General features: G+C 40.9%; 1 protein-coding gene across 1 annotated transcript in view; it reads left to right on the forward strand.

Annotated features, from left to right (window-relative positions):
• LOC308092404 (neuronal cell adhesion molecule-like) overlaps positions 1–5818 on the forward strand; it is a 112362-nt gene extending 106544 nt beyond the window's left edge. The window contains exon 31 of the mRNA XM_080438273.1: positions 3201–5818. Coding sequence (XP_080294399.1) covers positions 3201–3450 — 250 coding nt within the window. The 3' untranslated portion in view covers positions 3451–5818. The remainder of the gene's footprint in view (positions 1–3200) is intronic.
• The last annotated feature ends 451 nt before the right edge of the window (positions 5819–6269 follow it).

Here is a 6269-nt window from a genome sequence, read left to right on the forward strand (position 1 = left end):
GACTGTATATTGTGTGTGTGTGTGTGTGTGTGTGTGTGTGTGTGTGTGTGTGTGTGTGTGTGTGTGTGTGTGTGTGTGTGTGTGTGTGTGTGTGTGTGTGTGTGTGCGTGCGTGCGTGCGTGCGTGCGTGCGTGCGTGCGTGCGTGCGTGCGTGCGTGCGTGCGTGCGTGCGTGCGTGCGTGCGTGCGTGCGTGCGTGCGTGCGTGTGCGCGCGCGCGCGCGCGCGTGTGTGTGCGTGTGCTTGATATGACAACGTGGTGTCATTTGAGAAGCAAGCTTCTTTATTCAGGTGTCAGTTCTAGTGATTAGGGGGTTTGGGCATTTTGAAAGCTAGTCTTAAATCAGTGTCAGATCAAATAAGCTACATTTGCAACATTCTAAGTTGGCCCCAACATCCAACTAATAAGCTATCCATTATGCAGTGTCTGTATATAGATTATTAACAACTTGCTTAATCGATTGCCATTTACATAATGTACATTAGATATCATTGAAATAATTCTGCTAACTAACTGTTAGTACCTAGCTATGCTTGCTAGCATCCTCCTTCTACAGTTGGCTGCTTCTCCGATCGCACGCAGAATAAAGAACGTTTAAGCACTTTACTTAAGTACAGCTTATGTTTTTCAACATTCTTTTCTATATGTCAATTTTTAAGATGGTTTTGCTTTTATATTTGATATTACGTTTTGTATTATGTATACATGAATCTGTTCTATACATTTTACAGTATGCTGTGATAAAAAGAAAAAAACATATTGATATATAATATGCCATATGCATGGTGTGAAGATCTGATGTATGATACTTGCTGTAGGCAATAATGTGATGAATGATGAAATAATTATATATATATATATATATTATATGGATGTATATGGATCAAATATACAATTATTGGCATGTTTGAGGGACACAATCAGCACCAAGTATAATTTGCTAGTGCTGTTTTAGGCTGTTGTTACCAGGCTAGTAGCCTTTCTCTCATTAACTACATGAACCCTAGCGTCCCTATTCTGGGGCGGACATTCTGTGCAAAATAGCAGATCTACAAGCACACAATGTGTCGCAATGCAACGCATTGTGAACATGCAGATCGGCTATTTTCGGCTAAGAGATGTTTGCGTAGAGGGGGGGAAAAGGAGCGGACCAAGTATAGAGCTCTCGAGGACTCCAGGAAACAAAGTAGGAAGGGTTTAAGTGGTTAAACTCTATTCAGAATAGCATTCTGACAGTAGGGATCCAGTTACACCTAAAGGAAACCCCTCCTATGGCCATCAATTCAGATAACAGAGTAGACAGTAAATTCGCAAGGCAAATAAAGTGTAAAAAATTATGCCTTTTGTGAGAATATTATTTTTTATCCATGCCATTTCCTCAAGGTCAATAAAGGCATCAGTCAACTCAACTCAAAATGCTCTTGTTTGACTTTAGCAGATCATGTTGTCGCTGTCGGGCAGAAATCTTGTATCTCCATATTTCATGTTTATTTTTTATTATTTTCATGACCTAATGTCTATAGGGGTGGGACTTCCGTCGTTTGTATTTCCCCCGGAAACAATCCTTTTCGACCAATCACAACACTTGTTTCATTCACAGAGAATGTACTTCCGCCAAATTACGGTACTTCCGTTTAGACACTCAACCGGCTAGATCTTGCCCAGCGTGCAGAAAAGTAGTGAAAATAGCAGATCTACAAGATCACAATGCGTCTATTTTTGAAAAATAATTGTGTATATACCACGTTTCCACCCGACAACGACATATATATCCTGTGTCCTGTGATTAATGTAAATGCCATATTAGTGTGTGTATACCTGCTGTACCTACAGTACTTACAAGGGTGTTATATGCTACGCTTGACATTACGATTACATTTGAAATGGATGTGAGCATATACGGTATAAGGTAGATGCATAGAAACGTTTGCGGCACGTACATCATTCCGTCAAACCTTCTACGGTGTGTGTGTGTGTGTGTGTGTGTGTGCACAGCCTGGCGTCGCCCTGTCAGCTTATGAGGGATTCTTGCTGGATTTTCTGTGTATGACCTTTTTGTTTGTTCCTCCATCACTCTGTGTAACGAGGATGTAGAGCTCAGGGAAGGTAAGGGCTGTCAGGAGGTTTACATCAAACCACCCTGTGAGGAGGGCTTATTAGGTGAATCGTCTACACTCTATATTATATTCACTGCTACTGTGGAGAGAAAAAAAATGCTTGCCCTGTAACCATTCCAGGTTTTTTTCCCGCCGCTGTCATCAAGTTTTAACGTTGGTTCATAAAGCTTTCATATTGGTGTCATGAATGTGTAACAGATTTATTTTTTACAATGTACTGTAACTGGTCATTTCTTTTCACTTTGTCTTTCAAAACTACCTGACAGTAAAAAATCTATACCAATTCAGATTCAACATTGTCTTCAAAATGGTTATGATTATTATTTTACATAGAATCATCATTGATCTTTTTGAAACCCTTTACCTTTCCCAGTATTTTAACGCGGTGCTGAGAATACATCACAACTTGCTGCATGTCAACAGTATGAAGGCTTTATGAATGAAGGGCTATTTCATCTCCTCTCATTAATCTCCTTCTTGTGTATGTTCAATGTTGACTAACCGATGTCCAAAGAAAGCATTCTTTGCAGATTATTCATGCATTTTGCCAAATTGTGATCATCACGCTTGTGGGTGGGGAGGGGAGGGGGGGTGGTAGGGGTTGGCTGAAACCTTGCTTTTCATCTTTTCTTCACATATCACTGCCACTGAATTTTCTGTTTTTCCATTACAACTCTTGCCGGGAGAAAACAGGCTCATGTCAAGCAACATGTTTACCACTTCATGGTTGGTTTCAAGGGGAATGTGCAGAGAATGATTGCTTGAAATGTATTCCCTGTTGCAAGATGGAAACCAACTAATCATCCACGGCTACTACCCTTTTTTAGACTTGGAGCAAACCATATTGAAATTCACCTCTTGTTGTATATTACTGAGATATCCACTATCAGAAAAACAGTGACTAATTCCAATTTAACTGAAACGCAATAGACTTGAACGTATACATTTTCTATGAAAGAAGTATAAAACGATGCGTATACAATGATGTTGCTCCGTCTAAGAAAAGGGGGGACACTAATCTCCTTAATGCATCCTGTCACATCATTTCCACCTGTAACGCCTGGCATGTTATTTTCTCCCTCAGTGACAATGAGGACCATAAACCGCTAAAAGGGAGCCGCACGCCGTCCAACGGGACGGTAAAGAGAGACGACAGTGATGACAGTTTAGTTGACTACGGCGGGGAAGGCGGAGACGGACAGTTCAACGAGGACGGCTCGTTTATCGGACAGTATAGTGGCAAGAGTGCCAGCAGGGGCACGGCCGAGGGCCACGAGAGCTCCGAGGCCCCTTCCCCCATAAACGCCATGAACTCCTTGAACTCGTTTGTGTAGCCAGGTCTGACACACACACACAGACATAGATTCCTATCTGTCCTAGTATCACCGCATGGCTTTATAGTCACATAACTCCACCCCCCCCATCAACATCTGCTGCCACTCCAGAGACATGAGATACTCTTCATAAAAAGTGGACTATATGGAGAGATGTACCTTGTCACTTAGACGCCCCTTGAGAAGAGATTTGGAAGCCCCTGTTTTTTTGGTTTTGTTATCAATGTCCCAACAGTATTGACATAGTAGTTGAACTGGACATTGGATTCTATAGTTCAGTGCATGCAACCCCTGAAAATGACCTGCAACCATATTATATTAACTAACACTTTTATATTAACAAGTACAGTATTCTTACCAGAAATCTATAATGGACTATGCAGTGCTTGTCTGAACTATTTTGGTTTTTATTGGTCTAAATATGATATTGCGTACATTATGAGTCATCATAATTTTTTTTCCAAAAGAGACACTTGTATAGGAAGCACTATTTAATAGTGTGCTTTAGTACACTATTAAATCATTTTCAATGGACAATAACAGATCATGTATAGAGTGTATAGATGCAGGGAACTATGTTACAAGTAGACTATTCGGACCTGTGGACAAGGGCATGCTGGGAGTTGTGTCCATGGCTGCATCGATACGTGCTCACCCGTCAACCCCTGCACTGATTGTTGTGTGTGTGCGCCTGTGATGGACGAAGCTGAAAATAACTGCATGTCATCATGTCATCATCACCCAGACTCCATGACCTCATGACCTTTACTCTGCATGTGACCTCCTCTGATTGGTTCCACCTCACATGACCTCGCCTGGCAGGCAAAACGATGGACCCCGAGGGGTCTTGCATCCCAAAAGTTCTGTCTGGTGCTGGGTGGCCTTCCGCTGATAATAGTGCCTTTCCCTCAGAACACTGAAGCAGTCACAAAAAATCTGCACTTCCCAGGGCTCGATGACTGGAACAGACAAAAAGCATTAAGACTGGAGTCCCCACTCAACCAAGTGGGAGGATGAGTGTAACTGCTGAAGAGGACTCTAAAATTGGAGGAATTATTCATTTGTGGGTTTTTTTTAATTCTTCCCAATGACTTCAAATATGGGATTTCCTTTAATTCCGATAAGCAGCTTAGTACGTTCATACTGGGGATAAAAAAACATTGTTAAAACTTAACTTGACACCTGGCTTTTCAAATGCTTCAGTCGTCTGTATAATGTCATGATTGTATTTCGGCAGGGTATGAGTGAGTGAGTGAGTGATTGAATGTGTGTGTGTGTGTGTGTGTGTGTGTGTGTGTGTGTGTGTGTGTGTGTGTGTGTGTGTGTGTGTGTGTGTGTGTGTGTGTGTGTGCGCGCGCACGTGTGACACAAGCGTGTGACACCAATATTAAATTCCTTCTAGGCAAGAACTGTTCACTTACACTTACGATAACTTGAGGGCCTTTGGATGGGATCAAGATTTATTTTCTCTTAACTTGCATCAAGTTTTATTTTTATTTTATTTTTTAAAGATTATGTAGAATATTTGTTGAATTTGTACATATACCCAGTTGACTGTACAGGGACAAACTGATTATGATGAGGAGCTAATGAGGCAGTATTGTGCATGAAATGATTGAACTTGCTGACAAGGCCTCTTTTCAACATAGACTACTTCTAGAGAGTACAGTATGCATACTTTTTTTTCCTGCTGTGCACAGTGTATACTGTTGTGTAACTCAATACATACTCCGAACTGTTCTTTGGAAAGGGAGGTGATATACAACTACAAATTCTGAGCTTCGTAAAGGCCGGTCCCAGAACTTGTCCTCAGAACCTGTGCAACTCCAGATGTCCTGACTCCCCGAACTAAAGTTCGGTAGCTTTTCCAACGTCGGAACGAGTATGTATTGGCCTTCAGTGATTCGAAAACTATTGTTCCAAGGACCTCCAGTTTGGTATGCCACTACTAGGCCACGGACCCCCATAACTTGGGAGAGTACAAATGGAACCAAATGGCTCCTTTTAGTTCCATTTGTACACTTCTCGAAGATACAGTACAGGACATGTGCCATTTGGTTCCTACATATCAATAATTTAGCTGGGGACCCCCTGGAACAACTCTCAAGGACCCCTGGGGGTCCCTGGACCCCCACTGTGAGAACCACTGGTGTATCTAATTGGTCACAGAGTTGTGCATATGAGTTTGAACTCCGATGACAAACTGACTGGGAAGTTAGCTAGTATGTTTCTGAGGTTACATCATTTTTTGTAATATAATGAAAATATGTTGGGTGTAATCATGATAACCCGTTGATGTACAGTACTATTTTATTCTGATTTGTGTTGGTTATAGAAGCGCTACTATTATTTTCTGCCAAAATCATGGTTTTGTATTTTAAAAAACAGATTTGTACTAACAACAACGATTTTATTTCTCTCCTTTTTCTATTTAAGTTTCTCCACGTTTAGTGCAAGAATGAAATTCAGGCAACTGGAAATATAATGAATGAATAAATAAATATAATTATCCACTTTAATTTCAGGTTTGATGGCTCCTCATTTAAAAAATGTCATTTCTTGTTTTCAAAGGAGCGATGTTTACGATTCAATGCATGTAATGTATATTACTGCTGCATAACACATTCATAAATGATTCATTATGCAGCACAATAATTATTACTTGTCACATCAGTACGTTTCCCTCCGTCACTGTAAGTGTCCTTGATGAGGAAAATTAGTTTACCGAGAAGATGATTATAATTTCACACCCTCACAGCAACAGGAAATAACGTGTGTGTGTGCGCGCGTGCACGTTTTGTTGTATACTTTGTGTTGTT

Source organism: Gymnoscopelus braueri (genome assembly GCF_963280865.1).
Source record: "Gymnoscopelus braueri genome assembly, chromosome: 9".
Lineage (NCBI taxonomy): Eukaryota > Metazoa > Chordata > Actinopteri > Myctophiformes > Myctophidae > Gymnoscopelus > Gymnoscopelus braueri.